The sequence below is a fragment of the Canis lupus genome, chromosome 31 (assembly GCF_011100685.1).
Source record: "Canis lupus familiaris isolate Mischka breed German Shepherd chromosome 31, alternate assembly UU_Cfam_GSD_1.0, whole genome shotgun sequence".
NCBI classification, from domain to species: Eukaryota; Metazoa; Chordata; class Mammalia; order Carnivora; family Canidae; genus Canis; species Canis lupus.
The window spans coordinates 36,344,746-36,363,196 of record NC_049252.1 but is presented as its reverse complement, the minus strand read 5'-3'; the positions used below and the strand labels follow the sequence as shown (position 1 = coordinate 36,363,196).

Genomic DNA, 18,451 nt, shown 5'->3' with positions numbered 1-18,451 from the left:
GCAGGTGGGCCCCCACGCAGGAACACAGAATAAGGATTCGAATTTCATGCACTTGATCGATCTTTCACGATAAATACGCATGGACCTGAAATCGCGTGGCCGGGCCTCTGAGGGGCCTGGCGGCAGTGGGCTCGGGTATAGAGGAGAACCGACCTTGCACGCGTGTGCCCCGCGGGTCGATCTGGAACACCCGGCTCGCCCACAGAGGCGGGAGCATGGGCGCCAGCGTGGAGAGTCCCACTGGGAACTCAGGGTCCTGAAGCAGCAGCCTGAGCGTCACCACCACGCTTCCGGCCTGGAGAGACACGATGCGCACCTTCAGCTTGCCTCTCCTGTACAGGTCGGACAGCGCTGGCGGGAAGGCGTTTGCAACCTAGTGGAGAAGAGGCAACAGCCACTCAGAGCAGATGCTTCCACCAGCGTCTCCAAAACCATTGGGCAGGGCCCGTGTGACCCCCCAAAATGGTGCACAGAATGTGTCCCCTTGGTGACCAAGAGGAGGTGTCCGGTGACCAGCCTCTAGGGGCCAAGAAGAGACAGGAGCACCTGGCCCCCCGCACCTCCCCCAGGGCCTCCCCAGGGACAGCCGCGGTCCCCACTACGATTGTGAGAATCCCAGTCACCACGACAGTTGGGCTTCCTGTCACGGAGCACAAGACGCACAAACCACTGTGCGCCCTGGAAATCGGTGTGCAGGCGACGTGTGTGTGAGACAGATGGAGAGATGTAGTGGCTACTTGCAGCTGCGCCCCTCATGGGCTGTATCCCCCCCAGAAACACCGGGGCCACCAGTGTGCGGGGCCAGCATGCCGAGCGAGGGAGGCCAGCCTTGCCCCCCACACACACCATGCCCCGCACACACGCGAGACACTCCCACTGACAGGAACAGGCTAACTTATCAGTTTGAGGGCAGGATAAAATCTTAGGCCATTCATGGTTCTCGGTGGTTTAGCAAGTCACTTGGGTCCCAGGTTCATCTGTCACCCAAGGGGAGACAGCCCTGGCCGCTGGCCTGGTTCCCCTGGGCTGCATACTGCTGCCCCCTCATTAGCCACGGGGAGGGTGGATGCCGTGACCCCTGGTAAACGCCCCCCCCCCCCCAGTGAAGCCCCAGCACTAAAGCAGGGAGACAGATGCCCCGGGCTACCTGGATGGAAGGTTCCGCAGAAAACCCAGCTGCACCATCGGGGGCGCACTTGAACCAGAGCTTTTCACAGACCGTTTGGCCCCGTATCCAGATTTAAGGGGAGCCCCCCTAAGGGGCAGCACTTGGGTAATCAGTGCCCAGGATCTGGGCTGGGGTGACGCGTGCTCGTGCGCAGTCACAGAGAAGGGGCTGGCACAGCACGCACGGTTGTCTGGCTCAGTCGCCCCTCCACCCCCCACCCCCACCCCCCACCCCCAGCACCGTGTCTGCACTTTGGCTTTACCTCATGGAGCAGCAGTCGGGAAAAGTCCCGGTACTCGGGGCTGCCGGGGTTGAGCAGCTCCTCCGTCACGTTGTGGTCCAGGACCCTGACGGTGACTCGGAACACGCGGGCGTCTGCAACAGCGACAACGCAAATTGGCCAAAATCGGTGATGAACCGTCACACACGCCTTGCTGTCACTGTTCCCCAGAAAGTCTCCTCTTCTGAGGGGACATTTGTTTGCTGATAGATGGAGGGAGGAGTCCTGGATCAGCTGGCACACGTACGGTCCGCAGGCCCCTCTTGCCATCCTCACCCCGCGTGGCTGCGGCTTTCCCGCGTCGTCCACGCACACAGCCGGCCGGGTCCTCATGCCGGATGCCACCAGGCCCCGGTACCCAATGCATCCTGTCCACCCAGGACTTTCCAAGCGTGTGCACCCAGAGTCCCATCCCAGGAACCGACTGTCCCCGGCAAACCGGGGTGGGGGGGTCGCCCGGCAAGGGAGGCACCCCTTCTCTTTGGCCATAAGCAAAGCCGGGAGAAGTAGGATGGGACGGGGAGCGCGTGTCTCTTTCATCGCCGAGAGTAAAACCAACATCCAAGCAGGTCCTGCTGCATCTCCGTGTGCTTCTCTGACGACCTAACGGCCGTGGGCCGGATGCGCCCTTTATCCCTGCTGGGTGCACGCGCCACGAGGGCCGCGGAACTGTCACCGGGTTGTACCCCGTGCGTTTCTAGATCAGGGCCTCTCTGGCCCTTCTCCCGTCCTCGGGGCACCAAGTGTCCCTGTGATGTCAGCCTCGACCCTGCCCACAACGAGAGCCTCCTGGGAAAGGGGGGGTCAGTGTCCACCTGAGCCCCCGAAATCCAGACTCTCTGTGAGGCTCTGCAGCCACTGTGACCGGAACGCCCACCGCCTCCTAACGCCGAATTACCTCGATAGAGCCTTTAACGTGAACCAAGCTCCTTAAGAGAGCAGCGTGCACGCAACAGACATTTTTACAACACGGAGAAGGAGAGAAGAGGCTGGCGGTTCAGGAGTCTTCTGGAACTTTCCTGAGGGCACGGGTTGCTGAGCCCCCCCCCCCCCTGCACATCTAGACATGCTCAGAATGTCCCATGGGAGAGGAGTTGGGGAGGGAGCAGAGGGAGGGTCAGCAGAAGCAGGGGATGGGGAGAGCTGGGGTCTGCCCTCACTCCCCGACGACCTAGGGAACCGAGTGCTCCCTCATTTACTCCCGGCAGTACTTGGACCCTAGACTGAGAAGATGACGTGGGTCCTGCTCTGAAGTCGGAAGCCTCGTGTGCCAAGGTGTGCCCATTTCGTGGCTGGGGCTCTGGGGGTGGGGGGGCCGCTGCGTGCCCATTCTATGTGTTGTGACAATTCAGCAAGGGCCGGCCCCAAATCGGCTCCCAAAGGCTGCAGGACGGTGTCCTCAAAGGCCTGCTCATTCCATCCCTCATTCGTCCCTGGACAAGGCCTCCCACGCAGAGATTTCTGTGCTCTGTCCCCAGACCGGCCTGGGAGCTCCTCTGTCCCCGCCCAGGTACGCCCAGGCCAGGCAGGGAGGAGATGCAGTCATGGGGAGGGGCGGTGAGGTCAGCCACCTGCGGAGCCCTATCCCCATCCCCCCCACCGCCCGGGCCACACCAGCCACCCTCTCCAGAGCTGAATCCCTGGTTCACACCTACAACCTGTTTGGGTGAAAGAAAGTATCTTCACGGGCCGATCTAGGGGGCACCGTGTTAGCTTTTTAAGGGCCTCATGCGGGAAATGAAGCAGGTCCGGGAGGATGCCCCGTGATGCTCGGCTCCGGTTCCGGGAACGCATAGACGCAGCCCTGTGAAGTCGGTGCTGCAAAAAGGCCTTTCAGGGCGCCCATCGCTGCCGTTTTTGCTTAATCACACTGTTTGCTCCGCCCTCTCGGACTGCGAAGGCCTTCAAACCGGGAAGGTGGGCTCCTCACCTCATCACCTCAGGTGTGAGCATGGGCCCCCGCACCACCCGCGGAACAGGACGAGATGTAGCGGCGTGAGAGGAGCCGTGGAGACCACAGACGGCCACCGTGGCACCGCTCAAAGGACACGGAGCCCCCACAGCCCCTCCGGGAAGGACTGCCCCTGCCCTGAGAAGATGACGAAAGAGGATGGGAATCTTGGGGCCAACAGAGGTGGAGCCGCAGACCCTCAGGTAAGACGCAGGGCGCGTGTGGGTGCCCTTACCTGTTCTGACGGTCAACGTGGCGGTGACATTGCCCCCGCACGCCTGGTAGCTGGTCTTCACCCCATACAGCTCTCCGGCCTCCAGCCCCGCCACCTCCAGGGTCCTCCCCGCGGTGCTGGCGCTCTGCAGGAGCTCCTCCCCCTTGTAGACCTGCACGTGGAAAGTGCGGTGCAGGGAAGAATTCAAACGCCAGGACACCTGAAAGCTGCTGCTGGTGACGTTGAGGGTCACGTAGTCCCGGATGGGAGGGCAGTCTGTGGAGGCAGAGGGTGAATGAGGTCGGAGACACCAGAGACAACCAAAGCAACATCCCTCTGTGGGCCCACAGCAAACTCAAACAAAAACACTTCGGCGTCGAGGGAAACCATCTGCGAAAGGAAAGGACAAGCTGCAGAACGGGAGAAAATAGTCACAAATCAAATACCTGGTAAGGGGCTAATATCCAAGATGTGTAAAGAGCTCATCCGACTCCATAGCGATCACACGCGTGCACACACACACTCGATCCAATTAGAATATGGGCAAAGGATCTGAACAGACATTTCTCTGAAGAAGACATCCAGGTGGCCAGCAGACACACGAAAAGGCGCTCGCCGTCACTGGTCATCAGGGAGGTGCCCCGCACACCTGTCGGAACGGCTGACATCAACACCACGGGAGATAACGCGCTGGTGGGAATGTGGAGCAGCCGCTCTCGAAACAGCGTGGAGGCTCCTCCAAATGTTAAAACTAGGGTGACCGTCGCATCCAGCAATCCCACCACTGGATGTGTATCCACGGGAATCGAGACCACACCGTCAAGGATGCGCCTGCGCGACACGGATTCCCCCGGGACCTCCGGAGGGACACCTGCCGCCGCCTCCGTGGGCCCGGGACCCCTCACTCCGGATGTGTGCCCTGCAGAGCTGTGACAGGGTCAGGTGCTGTGCTTCTCGGCACCTGGTCTGCGCTCCGGGAACTGGGCCCTTCTCCAACTAGTTTTCGGGGCAGCTACTTGCGGGACGGTGCCGCCTGTCGCGAGGTCTTTCCGATGCTGCCCGTCAGCCGCCCTCTAACGTTCGAAGGCAGATCCACCTCTGCGGGACAGGCCTGGAGATGTTTTCAATGCAAATCGTCCTTCTACTCCTTCCCTCTGTCCTCCTGTGACACGGATTTGCGTCCTCCAGGTGCAGGATGCCTTCTCGTTGCCCGCTAGGACACTCCTCTTAAAATGTGGTCCCGGAAAAGAATGTTCAGGATGCAGGATGCCTGCATGATCTGAGGGCACCTGAGGCCTTCCCCCATCCTGCAGCCGTGAACCAGATCCAGGACCTGACATTGGTCTGGGTGACACACATCACATTCCCTGCGTCCACGGGTCTGGGCCCTCGTTTGCTCCGGGCAACCCTGACCCGTCGCTGGCAAAGCAGTTCGGGTGCTCCTGGGGGGTCCTGCCTCTCCCATGATCTCTCAGCTCAGCCTCTGCTCCGGACCCGTCAGCGTGGCACCTGAACCTTATAAAGGTAGAGATGCCGGGGACTCCCGCCATCGATCCGGAGCACCCCGTGTTCAGAAGCCTGACGGCGGGTGAGGAGCACCAGCACGGGCGAAGCTGCACGGCCGCGTCTCACCAGCCCCGACCACCCCGACCGCCCACGGCCCTGCCCTCGCCCACCCCCAGGTTCGGGAGACGAGGCCAGTGGCTATTAGGTCCCAGCTGGGAGGGAGACCGCGTCGGAGGGAGAGAGGGCGACCTCGAATACAGTTCCACCTGATGCTAAAAGCAGACCGTGTTCCTGGAAGAGCAAGCGGGAACCGTGAGGTATTTCTGACGGCTTTTGTTTTGTGCAAGAATCCAGCTGCCCTGCATGTCGCTAAGCGGATGACTAATTTCACAAGAAAAGCATCTGAAACTTGCGCTGTATTTTCCACGGGGTCTGTACCTCTCAACCATTCCAGCAGATTGCTCATGTACATTAGCCTCTAAATGTAAAACACATGCTGCTCCCCTTAGCGCTGCGCTGCTGGGATTCACTCTGACATTCTGATCTGGAAAATTCCCTGGTCTTTTCTGCCTAAGAGAAGTGAGGGCGGCGGGGGGGAGGGGAGGGGACAGGGTGCAGCTTTTCCTAGTGATGTTTCGCCCTCGAGAGACCCTTTATCTTGAAGGAAACTTGCAACTCGTGACTTCGAGTAGCATGGCGCAGTGTGGCTGGCAACGTCCCTAACTGTAAATAGAGCCTGATCGCCTATCAGATTGCTCGCCAGAGTATTCTCAAGTACTGTATTCCCACCTTCCACGCTCGCTGATGGGACAGGACTCTCCCCCGGAGGCCACGGGACAGGAGAGGTAGGATGGTTGGCGGGGGGTTCTCTGCGAAGCCCTGTGGGCACATTTGTGCGTGGAGGGTGGTGCTGGTGTCTGGTCCGACTCCAGTGTCATGAAGCACAGCAGAGGAGTGTTTTGTTGCCAGAAGTGGGGCTGGCAGGTGCATTTCTTCAACATCCAGGGACCCTCAAACATGCCTTTTCATGCATTGACAATAAATACCGTTTTGAGTGCCTGCTGTTTGCCAAGTACAGAGACTCATTGGCAGAGACCGGGAGACAAGACTCCTCCCTCCAAGGAGCTTCATCTGCTGTGAGATGGAAGATTCCAGTGGGAGAGGACGGACCCTGGACACCTCCCATTCCTCGAGGGACGCTGGGGACCAGCCCGCAGGTCCCAGCATCAGCTCACAGCCTCCACCCCATCAGCGGGAAGAGGCAGCGAATAAGAACCTGATATCGTCACCCCCGTCACGCTCTGCACCAGCAAAGAAAAGGCCCCACTGCTCCAGAGCGCTGGTCAACCCCCAGCCCGGCACTCGGATATGGGAAAGAAGGGGCATGGCCATGGGGGAGTCCCCGCAGGAGGCCTCGCGCCGGCTCTGGATCAGGAACAGATAATCCAGAATCGGAGGCGCCCTCCAGCCAGAGGAGGCTGGGAAAGGTCGCCTCCGGTGATGGACAGGGACCGGGCTGTCTCATAGAATCAGCTTGGGGACCTCGTACCGACCGGTGACCTTCCTTTACCTGGACTTCCTCTTTTGAAAATGAGTACAGTAAGGGCAGATGCCTCCTGGGGGCGTTTGTTTTTTGTTTTTTTGTTTTTTTCTTTTTTTGAGATTTTGATATTTTATTTATTATTCACAGGCAGAGACACAGGCCGAGGGAGAAGCAAGCTCCCTGCGGGGAGCCCGATGCGGGTGGGACCCTGGGATCACGACCTGAGCCGAAGGCAGACGCTCAGCCACTGAGCCCCCCAGGGGCTCCCCGTTCTGGGGGTGTTCTAAGGGTTAAATAAGGTAAGACTGTAAACTGCTCATTCAAAGCCCAGGAGAGTTAAGTGCTGAGCGGCTCTTGGCTGTGTTATTGTTATGAACAAAGGGAGGGTCCTCGCCCTTCTGTCCCCTTATAAACATCTAGTTCGCACTCAGTGATAACTATAAGCTCTATAGGGATCCCTGGGTGGCTCAGCGGTTTAGCGCCTGCCTTTGGCCCAGGGCGTGATCCTGGAGACCCGGAATCGCATCCCACGTCAGGCTCCCGGCATGGAGCCTGCTTCTCCCTCCTCCTGTGTCTCTGCCTCTCTCTCTCTCTCTGTGTCTATCATGAATAAATTTTTTAAAAAATTAAAAAAAAACAATAAGCTCTATAACCACTTCACAATGTTAGTGAAAGTTCTAGTTTTCATGGCAAAATGTTGGGAGCAAGCTAACTGCCCCCATCCCTTGAGAAAAGTACCTAAGAGCATCGTATCATTGCCATAGCTGGTCATGACAGAGGTCGCCCTTACCCGTGGGGGGATACATCGCAAGGCCCCCAGCAGATGCCCGAGCCACGGAGAGCACCGCACCCTCATACATCATGTGTTTCCCCACATAGATTCCTAAGATAAAAATTTAACTTCTAAACCAGGCACAGTAAGAGATTAGCAACGGCCACTGATAATAAAAGAACAATTCTAACAATATACTGTAATGCAAGTTACGTGAATGTGGTCTCTCTCTCTCTCCCTCTCTCTCTCTCTCAAAATATCTTATTGCGCTGTCCTCACCCTTCTTATGATGACAGGAGATAACAAAAATACCGATGTGACAAGGTGAGGCGCCGCTGTGACACAGCGTTAGGCTACTGTCGACATCCGGACCGCACATCAGAAGCAGGATCATCTGCTTCCAGGACGCGGTTGACCGCAGGTGAGTGACCCCACGGAAAGCAAGCCTGCCTCTGAGGGGGACCACTCTATGACTTAACCATCGGAAATCCTTATCATGAAGCCCAATTCGCTCCCACGGAAAACTTTATGTGACATAATGGCGAGTAAAGAAAGCAGGATGCAAAGTTGTATCGGTAGCAGGATTTAAATAACATTTAAAAACCTAGCATAAATAAATAAATAAATAAATAAATAAATAAATAAATAGATAGATAGATAGATAGATAGATAAATAAATAATATAAAAAATAAATAGCAAAAATAAAAATAATAAAAATAAAATAATAAATATAAATAAAATAATAAATATAAATAATAAAAATAAAAACAGTCTTCTGGGGGCACCAGGACGGGCATTCACCTTCCTCTGTCGGTAGAAGTTGTTAGAGTAATAAACCAGGTTCCAGAATGACGAGACCAAGTTTTCGTGGCCACAAGGAGTGGGCTGTCTCTGATCTCGGCCGGGCCATTGGAGAGCAGGTGCCGAGGCCACCCACGCCTCCTCTCCTGCCCAACCTGTTCATGCCCTGCTGTCCTGCCGGTGCCTGTCCCCACCACGCCCACTGTCCCATCACCAGCCACTGCTCCGGGCACCCTGCCTGAACTGTTGCATCCCTGCTTTGTGCCCTGCCCCAACTCAGAGTGGGATCGGCTGCTGCACATGGAGCAGGCCGGACCCCACAGGTGAACCCCTCACGTGGAGAACGTCTATGGCACCCGGGGCCCAGCTCCTTCTCTGCTCTGTCTTTGCTCCTCCATCCCTAGGGTCTAACCTCAAGGCCACCATGGGGCTCAGATGGTGATCGGGGCCTTGGCCATCGTAGCGCCGTGCCCACCCTGATCTCAGCAGGGCCAGCACCCTCACGCAGTCTTCTCACCTCCCATGGAAGCGTCCACTATATCTCACCAGCTAAGGTGAGTCCTACCTGCAAAGAGGGAGAGAAACATAACCTTTGCAGCTGGGCTCATCTTCACAGAAAACTCCACATTCCATCACCAAGGAAGGAGAGATGGGATTTGGTCCTCTGGTCCCTTCTCCACCCAGCAGCAGAGCGCACCTGAGCACAGGTGCGTCGGGTCATCCTGTGTGCTCTCCAGAGCCCTGTCTTACTCAGAGGGCAGTCCCAGCAAAGCCCTGCTTGCTCATCTCCTGCCACGAAGGCCGCAGGAGCAGAGACAACACCGTATTGTGGAAAAATAGGACGTGCAACCTATGGCGTATGAAGGAGCCTTGCCAAAAAAAGGCCAAATCTGAATCTGAATCTGAATCTGAATCTGAAGGTGCCTCTACGTTAGGGGTTATTAACCTGGATGGAGACCAGAGGCAGACGTCAGGGGTCCACGCATATAGATGAGAAGAAGAATCTTTATTTTCATGCGCATCTAATATAATGTAACCTTTGCTTCATTCGTGACCCGGGTACCGGCGGAAACCACAGAAGTCCCATATCACAGGACGATGTGGCACCCCTCTGAGCATCATCTGTGCTCACCACTGCTGAACTGCATGATTTAATCAATGCGTGAAGATGTGCATGGTGTACAAACTCAGGTTGGGCTCTCCAGAAACAGGCCCTGAGACGAGGACTTGCAAGCAGGTACTCTGGGAAATTGGGGCCATTAAGGGGAGGCGCACAGGGAAAGGAAGGTGACAGGGAAAGGCCTCTATGAAGATGATGCCAGAGTAGGCAACTGGACCCGGTTGCAGCAGGAGTCTCTGGGACATGATGCCACCTGCATGCCCTTCTCTGAAGGCTTCTGACAGGCAGACAGAGCAGCCACGTCAGCAATGGACAGTTGACCGAAGGGATGGAAGGGGACAGTGTGGCTTTGGACAGTTGTGTCACCATTTGGGGCCGTGAGATTTTGATAACTGTGTCTTGATATGGTCAAATTGCTCTGTCGTCCCATATGCTTGATGCACTTGGGAACATTTTGTGAAGGGATCCATTGGCTTCATCAGATGCGTAGGATCCAGCACCATTAAAGGAAGAGCTAACTGTGGGTTAGAAAATCCAGAGAATGGGGACAGGTATTAGGGCCCCTGGATGCAGGTATTAGGGCCCCTGGATGCCCATCGGCAGATCCCAGCTTATGGGAAACCCCACTGGGTGAAGGGGCACCGACTCCTCCAGCCATTACAAGGAGAACCAGAGAGGTGTAGGGAAACCCCAGATTTCAACTCAAACAAACTGTCAAAAACTTAGGATGATGATGGGAAATGAGAGATTTCAACAGACTGGATGTTTGATGAGTTTAAGGAACTGTGGTTTGGGGTTTTTAAGGGATGATATGATCTGATACTTGGGTTTTTTAAAATCTCTCTCTCTCATCTCCTAGAGTCACATCCTGGAGTGTGACAGACGGGGTGATACATTGAAGGGGGTTCAGAAGGATGGGGCAGGGGGCAGGCAGCAGATGGGGACAGAGATGGAGCAAAAGGGGTCCCCAGGGGGTCAGCGGACCTTCATCACACTCCTCTCTAGGCTTCGATCTGTCTACAAGTTTCCAGAATAAAGACTTAAGAATCCCCGTGGCCTTATCACCTCTGTGCGGGTGGGTTGTGCCTGGCCCTGCCCCCTGTCCCCAACCCCCAACCCCCTCCTCGCCACGCTGTCCCCACCGCCTCCTGGCTTCTGGACTCCATCACGCACGCACCTCTGCTGGGGCCTGACCTCATTCTGTGTGGGAGTTTTCCGAAGTTTCTGTAACCAATGACCCCAAAATAAGAGAAATTCACTCTTAGGGCTCTGGACGTGAGAGGTTGAAGACGCAGGTGTGGGAAGGCCTGTGCTCCTTCTGGAGACTTCTGGGGAGAATTCAGGCCCTGCCCTGCACAGTCTCCGTGGCCGGTGGTCCCTTCACCATCAAAGCCCCGCCCAGAGCCTGTGCCCCCTCTGCTCCCCTCAAATAAGCCACCACTGTACCCCCAGCTCAAGCCCCTTGGCTAATCCCATCCGCAAAGTGCCTTCTGCCTCGTGAGGGACAACCACAGGCCCTGGGTTAGCAGGTGGGCCGCTGCGGGGCGTGTTATTCAGACCAGACTGTACTCTGGTCTCCACCCAAAGGTCACCATGTCCCAGGGCCTCCCCTAGTCACCACCTCTGAGGCCACACCCCCAGCCCCCAGACCCAGCCCATCACTCTCCTTTGTCTTGCACCTGAACCGCTGCCCCACATTTGGTGTTCGCCCACATGTGCGTCCTCTTCCTCACTGAAATGGGAACCAAGGGAGCAAGGGCTCCTGGACGCCGAGGAACATAGCAGATACTCATTAAAGTGTGTTGTATATGGGAATGGATGCACGAATGAATGAATGAATGAAGGCTAACCTGACCCTCACTGCTCCCTCCATCAACTGCTCGTCTTCCACTCAGCATCCCAGCTGCACCCGCGGCCCGGCTGCCTACAGACAGGTAGCCCTGCAGGCTGAGCTGTTCACCCCAACAACTGCAGGTGACCGTCATCCCCAGCTGGGGTGGGGGGACGTGGGGAGGCGGAGAAGACTTTCCAAGGGCAGCCTCTCGGAGGACCGCCAGCACACAAATGTGCTTTGGCAACTCCCGTCTTTGCAAAAGGCCCTCCCGGGGGTCCAGGCCTCCTGGGGCTCAGCCTCATTCCCCTGAGCCTCCTTGGGGTTCGCGTCTGAGAAGGATGGTTCCTCCTTGACCACTGGATGCTCTTTCCTGCCATGCTTCCTGCCTCCCCCGGCAATTTGTCAGCACCCCAACCTGCACGGAGTCCCAGCCAAGGCCCCCTCCCTTCTCCCAGTCATGCCCGTAGTCCAAGTGCGACCCCGGGATGCAGACACCCCCCGAGTTAGGCGTGTAGCGCAGCCCTCTCGGGGCTCCAGCACCAAATGTCCAACTTGGTCTGCACCTGGCACGGACCCTCAATTCCACCTCCATCTCAGTTTAAACTATCATCCAAGACGAGGCTAACAACCCTCGCCAGCCCCGACTCACCCGCGAATCACCACGTATTCGCGGTTCAACCAGGACGGGGTGAGCTGCCCCTTCCCCCTCTTCCTCTCCTGCATCGAATTGATCAGTAAGTCCCCAGGGCTCTCATCTCCAACGGATGCCTTGATTCCACCCCTCCACACCACCCTCCGGCCCCCAGACTCCAGCCCCCCGCGGACCCACGCTGCAGCACTTTCACAACGCAGCCACTGCTCAGTAGAAGCCCATCACACGCACACCCCACACCTGGTATACACCTGTCACCTCCCCTGACCCACCTGGGCCAGAGCCAGGCACTTGCTCGTCGGTGTCGTCTAGGTTGACTGCGGGATCACAGGGACAGACCAGGTCACTACTGTGGTCCCGGTGTAAGTATTGATCACATCCCCTTCACTCTCGGAAGGGTCCAGACGCAAGCAGTGAGCTATACAGGCATCTTCCTTGCACGTCACGCCTGGCAAGCGTCTGTTGTGTTCTCTACTGAGTTTCCCAAGAGCAAAAGTTGCAACCTATTTGCACGTGTTTCTATTACCAGCATCCAGCACGGTGGACGGCACATAAACATTCACTAACCCCAAGGACGAACCCACTAGGGGATCCAGGATGCTGGAAGTGACTCTCCTCTGAACATGAGCCAGTCACACCCTCTTTGCAAGACACGATGGCCTGTGGACCATTTAGGCTGAGAAGGTTCCCTCAGCCATGCCTCCCCCACCAGGGGGGCCCCGATCACTCACCTCCACACATGCGGTTCAGCCTCTGGGGAGCTGAGGCCAGGGGATCAGGGTGGCAGGTGCACTGGGATGAGCCCTCCATGTGCAAACACTGCTCCCCTCCGGAGCAGGCACTGAGATCATCGAGGAAGCATTCGCCAACATCTATTGACAAGAGGAGTGGGTGAGACACTCGTCACAGCCCTAAGCACCTGGTCATTCCCATTAACCTCCAGGCTGGTGTCCCAAGGGCTGAAGAAGTGGCTTGGGCAGTGATCCCAGGGTAACTTCTGTCTCAGAGAGCCCCTGGGCCGGCCGGGCGCCTTCATCCACGCGGATGGCCCATGTCCCAGACACGCGGCGCGCTCACCTTGCAGCGCCATGGGCACCCGGCGGCAGTGGCAGGGGTTGGCTGCTGCCACCAGCAAGAACTGCTTAGGGGCTGTGTCGAGTCTGAAGGGTCATGAAATGAGGAGGTCCGAAGCTCCTGCCTAAGAATAGAGCCTGTGGACGGGCAGTCTTCTGGACCAGAAAGAGAATGGAGCTGCCCCTTGGCGTTCAGAAGAGACCTGTCCCTCTCCCGCCAGCCGGACGGCCTAGCAGAACCCCAGCCCAGACAAGGCTGCTCCGCAACCGGGATGAAGGGGGACAAAGCAAGGCCACGTCACAAACCTATCCAGGCCAGGCAGGAAACACAGACACCGGGTCACCTGCAAAGCAGCACCCCCCGTCCTGGCTGAAATGAGAGACTTAGCTCTTCACCAGCTATGGCTTCTCGTCGTGCTAGCCTCCCCCTCCTTCTAGACGAGATTACCGAGACACCCAGTCTCAGCATTGCACATGCTCACTGGGGTGTCTAACCTGGAATAGAGATAGAGGCCCCCTTCCTTAGACTCTCCCCATACGGTCCTGCAGTAAGACTCTCCAACACCCCCCACCAGATGGCCCGGGCTCCCCTGCTGGTCCATTCTCTCTCTCTCTCTCTCTCTCACGACCTTGAGTCATAAACTGGACTTGCTCACTACTGGTGCATTCTCATGGTCTCTGACCGGGGTGGCGGGGGTGGGGAGCCTCATCAGAACAGACAGGACAGCCCCTTCGGCACGGCTCAGTCTGGTCTTCAGGAACAGCTGCGGATTTGAAGGCAGTGGCATGCAATCCCCGGAGCTTTCGCTGGTCTCCAGACCCTGGCACATCCTTTTTTATGCATGACCTTTGGGGTCACAGACTCTCCAGCAGCAAGAGAGACCGACTGTCCCTCAGCCCAGGAGGCAACAGGTGCCTCCCGCCATGAGCAAGAACGTTCCACGGATGGAGCCCAGCCTTCCGCTTCCTGCTCTCAGGCCACAAGGGCACAGCCGAGCTGTTGAGACAGAGGCCGTGCAGCCCGCAGCCAAAAATATTTACTGTGTGGCCCATTTCAGAAAACGTTTGCTGACCCCTGGCAAAGACCCCCCCACTCCCACCCCAAAGAAGAAGACCAGGTGATTTCTTCCAGAAACAAGACTACTTCTGTGTGTTTAGCACAATTTTGTGGCTGTGCTACTAACCGGGCCTCCTAGGGCCAAGGGTGTCCTTGGCAAAGGTGGGAAATGGCAAGAGGGAAGGTTAGGGAGCCAAGAACTGAAGAAACAGGCTGCGGTTCAGTTGTTCTGGGACCTGCTCACCAGCACTTGGGTGGAAGGGGAATCCGGGGTGGAAGGGTGTGGAGGAGACACGAGGGGGCCAGCGAAGGGAAGGGCGATGTCGGTGCAAACCCTTCTGGGGGCGCCTGGGGTCACGTAAGCATCCGACTCTTGGTTTCAGCTCAGGTCATGATCTTGGGGTCGTGAGATCGAGCCCCAGGTCAGGCTGCACGCTCAGCGGGGAGTCGGCCTAAAGAATCTCTCCTCTGCCCTTCCCCCCACTTGTGCACCTGCTTGCTTTAAGATAAATAGATAAATCTCTTTAAAAAAAAATCCTTCACCTTGGAGCTCAGAGTTTAAACTTGGTTTGGGCCAGAAAGAGCTAAAGACAGGTCAGGCCTCCCCTCACCCGCTGGACCGTCCATCCTGCAGCCCCCCCCATGCCCCCCACCCAGGGGAGGACGGAGGGAAGGAGCAGTACCTTGCACCTGGATGTTGATCACTTCATAGACGCGCTTCACGACCTCGTCCAGCATGACGGAGACGGTGGCCACGGGCACCGGCCGCGGCAGGCCCAGCAGCAGCCATGACACGGTGGTGGCGGCGTCCCCGCTGGCTGACTGCACGGGGTGGACGGCGGGGCGCAGCGGCTGCAAGGCGCTGGTGACCTGCGAAGCCAGAGTCAGAGCGTCCCTCGGTGGACGGGCACCCGTCACACGGACGGGGAGACTGCAGTCCAGAGAAGTAAAGACTGTGCGCACACGCGCGTGCACACACACACCGCCCCGCCCCGCTCCGCAGAAAAGACCTTCTGCAATGGTTCTCTATCTGTCATCATCCCAGTAAGAGCCCTGCCAACCAGATCCTAAATACTTTTGCAGACAGGTGTCGGGTGTTAAACGAGGGTCCCTCCAAAAAAAAAACCCGTGTCGAAGTCCTAATCCCCAGAACGCCGGAATGTGACCTTTTTTGGACATAGGGTCGTTGTAGACGTCGTTAGTTATGATACGGTCATTGGGGTGGGCCCGGGACCGGGACGACCGGTGTCCTTCCACAAAGAACTCTGGACACACAGACACGACAGGCCCGAGACAGGGGCCTGGGACGGACCCTTCCCTTGCGGCCGTCGGCTGGGGTGGCCCTGCCCGCACCTCGCGTCCAGACTCGCGGCCTCCAGAAGGGGCGGTGCGAGCCTCCCGCCTGCGGGGCTGCGTCAGGGCCGCCCCAGGACCCCGGGTCCCCCTCCCCCGGAGGTAGACGTAGATGGGGTCAGGCACCGTCTCCTATTGGGTATGCCCGGGTTTGCTTCCCATTGTGCTTTTGAGGCTTAAAGATCCCTTTTCTCATTTCCTGCACATTTGCTTTCCCGGTCCTCTGGCCTCCAGACCCCGGGACCACGTTGGTCGCACGATCGCCGGGAAGATGGGCGGCACGGGGGCAGGCCCTGCCAGCCAAGCCTCCCTGGGGGCGCCCCAGCAGCCCCGACACGCCCTCACGGGGGACACAGGGCTCATCAGGCGGGAGCCAGAACAGGGCACTGCATGGGGATCCCTGAGTCACCCATGGGAGACAGGGCCCCTGTGGGTGGTAACAGTCTGCCTGGAGCACCCAACGGGGAAAGGGGTGACCCGGGACAGTAATATTTAAAACACCAACGACCGCCTCTGGGAACCTGCATTGTCAGCACGGCCGTAAGCTCGCGACGTGAACTGCCGAGCCCTCAAAGCCCTGTCCCAGGTGGGAGGTAACTGAGGCACAGAGAGGTAACTCGCCCAAGGTCACACGGGGATGAGTGGCAGTGTCGGGATTTGCCAGGCAACCTGGCTTCCCCTGGCCAACTGGGCCGCTCCAGCCCCCCAAGAAGCCACAAAGAGACAAAAATCACTTGCAGTTGGGACAGTTAAGGAGGCTTCCTGGTGGAGGTGACGCCTTGGAATAGCTGTCTAGGTGGGTGGTGACGCCTTGGAATAGCTGTCTAGGTAGGTGGCTTCCTGGTGGAGGTGACGCCTTGGAATAGCTGTCTAGGTGGGTGGTGACGCCTTGGAATAGCTGTCTAGGTAGGTGGGTGCTCTGCAGCCCAGAGCAAGGTGAGTGGGAGTGCCATCCGTCCTGGGGCTGCCCCTGCCGGCTGGTCCAAACGCCAGCAAGGGACCCCATTCGGTGACCGACACCGTGAGCCCCAGCTACAGATGGGGCATGTCGATGGGCCCTAAAGGTCAGGTGGGACCGGCCATGTCATGGGCCTGGCTCCATGCGGAAGGGAGACGTGGGGCCCCTTGTTCAAAAATTATTGCAGGTTTCAAGAGGCAGCAGCTGAGCATTAAGCCGAGGGTGAGGCCCTTGTATCCATGGGGCGGCTGCACGGGTCGCTCGCCCAGGAAGTGACCCTGACCTGGGACTGTCACCCTGGGAAAGCCGCCCTGCGGTGACCAGGAGCCATGCCCGGGCCATCCCAAGGCTCCCAGGACGGTGGTGCCAGCAGCTGCGGGCAAGGACTCCCGGTGAGGAGGCTCCGCAGGTGGCAGCAAGGACGAGCTGTGCCCCCCACGGGGGCCTCTTCACCAGGACCCGAGTCGCCCCTCAGGGTACGCGCGGCCACATCTAGACACATTTTTGGTTATCACAGCGGGGAGTGTTCCTGGCTTCGTGTGCGTGGAAGGCAGGACCCTGGGGGAACCCTGTGATGACACGTGAATCTTGCGGAGGCCGAGGACCCTCATCGACGCGTCCCCGCCCAGCGCTTACCAGGATGCCTGCAGAGCGAGGACCTCAGCCACCTTGAGTGAGGTTAGTGAGGGCACAGCTCTGGAGCTGAGGCGTCTACACTGGGGCACGCTTTGATTTAAGCTAAAAGATCGAGGGTTCCGTGCTCTAAGCGGTGAGGGGGTAGCTGACATCGCTTCTGCCTCAGAACAGCTGCATACTGCCGGGTGTGCGTTTTATTGCACATAAATCACACCTCTTTAGAGCTGTCTTTTTTTTTTTAATTAAGAATTCACATTTGGGGGACACCAGTGGCTTGGTGGTTGAGTGTCTGACTTTGGCTCAGTCTGTGACCCCGGGATCCTGGGATCGAGTCCCACATCGGGCTCCCTGCATGGAGCCTGCTTCTCCCTCTGCCTGTGTCTCTGCCTCTCTCTGTGTCTCTCATGAATAAATAAAAATCATTAAAAAAAAAAAAAAAGGGGATCCCTGGGTGGCATAGCGGTTTAGCGCCTGCCTTTGGCCCAGGGTGCGATCCTGAGGACCCGGGATCGAATCACACGTCAGGCTCCTGGTGCATGGAGCCTGCTTCTCCCTCTGCCTGTGTCTCTGCCTCTCTCTCTCTGTGACTATCATAAAAAAAAAAAAAAAAAGTAAAGAAAAAGAAAAAGAAAAAAAATAAAAAAAAAAAAGAATTCACATTTGGTTCAGAGTCAGGCATTTTGGGGTCACTCGTGGAACTTCCCCCACCCTGGATCCCCACCCAGGGTCTGCACCTGTACCAGCCCTGGGGGACCTGCCCTGGAAAGGAGGCTGGACCAGGCTCCCCACATCCTCCACCCCCCGCCTCACCTACCATGGAGTGCAGAAGCCGCATGTGATCCAGGAGTCGGGGGTCCACTTCCTTGAGCAACTTGAAGTCCATTTTCACCAGGACAGTCACATTGTACCAGAAGGTCACCGGGTTCCTCTCTGGAGCTGCACGAGGGCACATCCTGATGAGCTACAGGCCCGGGACAGGCTGGGGCCCACGGAAGCCCACATAAATCTGCCACCAGGGACAGCGTGGGACACCCCTCACTTCTCTTACACCCCGAAGTATATAACCCTACACACACTGTAGAGCATATTACCGTGTATAATGTCCCTAGATAATACTGGATACGTCATAAATAACTTAGACGATAATGTATATAGTGTAGGAGTATAATTGATTCATGTTATACATAATGTGATATTTTGCACCGTGTATCCTGTTACTTCATCCTGTATTAATACCATATATACTATACGGATGCTGTAACATTGTGACATAGATCCCATATGATATATATACATTATTTATCATAATTTCCCTACTTCTGAACCTTGACCGACCCGTTCTCCTGGGGGCAGCCCACGGTCAAGACAGAACTTTTCAGGGGCACCCGGTGGTTCAGTGGTTGAGCATCTGCCTTTGGCCCAGGGTGTGACCCCGGGGTCCCGGGACGGAGTCCCACATCGGCTCCCTGCATGGAGCCTGCTTCTCCCTCTGCCTGGGTCTCTGCCTCTCTCTCTGTCTCTCATGAATAAAT

At 57.3% G+C, this 18,451-nt stretch overlaps 1 protein-coding gene across 1 annotated transcript in view; it reads right to left on the bottom strand.

The window, feature by feature from the left end:
- UMODL1 (uromodulin like 1) overlaps positions 1-18,451 on the bottom strand; it is a 58,045-nt gene that overhangs the window by 31,629 nt on the left and 7,965 nt on the right. The window contains exons 4-9 of the mRNA XM_038581154.1: positions 17,734-17,855; positions 14,656-14,842; positions 12,574-12,714; positions 3,635-3,889; positions 1,431-1,543; positions 154-373 (exon numbers count right to left, since the gene is read on the bottom strand). Of these exons, the coding sequence (XP_038437082.1) occupies positions 154-373; positions 1,431-1,543; positions 3,635-3,889; positions 12,574-12,714; positions 14,656-14,842; positions 17,734-17,855 (1,038 nt within the window). The remainder of the gene's footprint in view (positions 1-153; positions 374-1,430; positions 1,544-3,634; positions 3,890-12,573; positions 12,715-14,655; positions 14,843-17,733; positions 17,856-18,451) is intronic.